At 31.6% G+C, this 1,265-nt stretch overlaps 1 protein-coding gene across 1 annotated transcript; it reads left to right on the top strand.

Moving 5' to 3' along the window:
• Window positions 1-532: 532 nt before the first annotated feature.
• LOC146888832 (uncharacterized) lies at window positions 533-1,011 on the top strand. The gene is made up of 2 exons (XM_085666438.1): window positions 533-673; window positions 730-1,011. The coding sequence occupies exons 1-2, from the start codon at window positions 533-535 to the stop codon at window positions 1,009-1,011; spliced, it is 423 nt and encodes a 140-aa protein (XP_085522564.1).
• Window positions 1,012-1,265: the final 254 nt, after the last annotated feature.

Raw genomic sequence — 1,265 nt, 5'->3', positions numbered from 1 at the left:
GTTTCTTTGCGATAAAACTCGATTGTTCTGTATTTTAAAAATTGTTTCAGCTGGGTTCTTTCCTTCTTCCTCAGTTTTTAGTCTCCGTTCTGCAGTATCTTACCCCATCTTCTTAAGGTTTTCCATTTCTTTGGTTTTTATGGTTGAGTGATTGGTTTTTTTGTTTTCTGAGTTCGTTGTGGGTTTGTGTTTGTTTTTTTCCGTTTAATATTTGTGTTATTTTAGATTTGTATTATTTTTTCAGTTTTTCAGTTGTGTTAGTTTTTCAGTTTTGGATGTTGGGATTATTTATGTTTGTTGTCTTTTTAGTTGGTTCAGTTTTGATTTTGTAGTTTCGTTCGTTTTTTTTTTGTTGTTTCAGTTTTGTATGGTTTACCAGGTATGTATTCTGTGTTTTTCAGTTTCATGAGTTTTGGTTTCTATTTCTTCTTTCCGTTTAAGAGTTGCTGTTAGTTTTTTGTCAGATTCTGTAGTTGGTGTTATTTAGGTTGTTTGTATGTTAACTTGGTGTAGGTTGTGTTTGTATCTTCTGATGGCAAGAAAACTTGACCTCATCAAACATATTGATGACAAGAAAGAAACATTGAAGCTTGCTGTTAGAGTTAAAGACTTGTGGTTTGTTCAAAACCGGGATAACAGTCGTCATATGGAGTTGATTCTTTTGGATCAGAAGGTAATGCAATTGTGTTGTTGTTTTATGTGTTGCTATTTTTATGTTTTTTTTTTCAGGGTGATATGATTCCTGCCATGGTAAAAAAGGAGGATTTATGTTTGTGGGAAGAAAAATTGGTAGAGGGTCAAACCTATATAATGCATAACTTTAAGATATTGAAAAATCAAGCACAATTTCGGGTATGTGAACATCCTTACAAATTGTTGTTCATTAGGGCAACAACTATAAAACAACAACCGATTTCAAGTATTCCACTGAACGTTTACAACTTCAAAAGTATTGAAGATATAGTGGATGGAAATTACTCTGTTGATCTGGTGTATGGTATGTACATATGATGTTGTTCTTTGGAATTTAGTATATGAAGATTATGATTTTAATGGGTTGTTATTATTTCTTTTAGATATTATTGGAGTGGTTGATAATGTGAGGTGTAATCCTCAGTCGAAGAATATTGTCTTTCATATAAGGGATATGAGGTTAGTAATTATTTACTATGTTTTTTAATATTGTTGTATTCTCATTTATGACTTGATATTTTTAAACTATTGTCGCGTGTTTTACAGTTCTGCAGTCATTGGTTGTACGTTGT

The sequence above is a fragment of the Vigna unguiculata genome, chromosome 1 (genome assembly GCF_037176805.1).
Source record: "Vigna unguiculata cultivar grain cowpea cultivar isolate G323 ecotype 2 chromosome 1, ASM3717680v1, whole genome shotgun sequence".
NCBI classification, from domain to species: Eukaryota; Viridiplantae; Streptophyta; class Magnoliopsida; order Fabales; family Fabaceae; genus Vigna; species Vigna unguiculata.
Note: the sequence above shows the minus strand (reverse complement) of the source record. Positions and strands in the feature narration are given on the sequence as shown.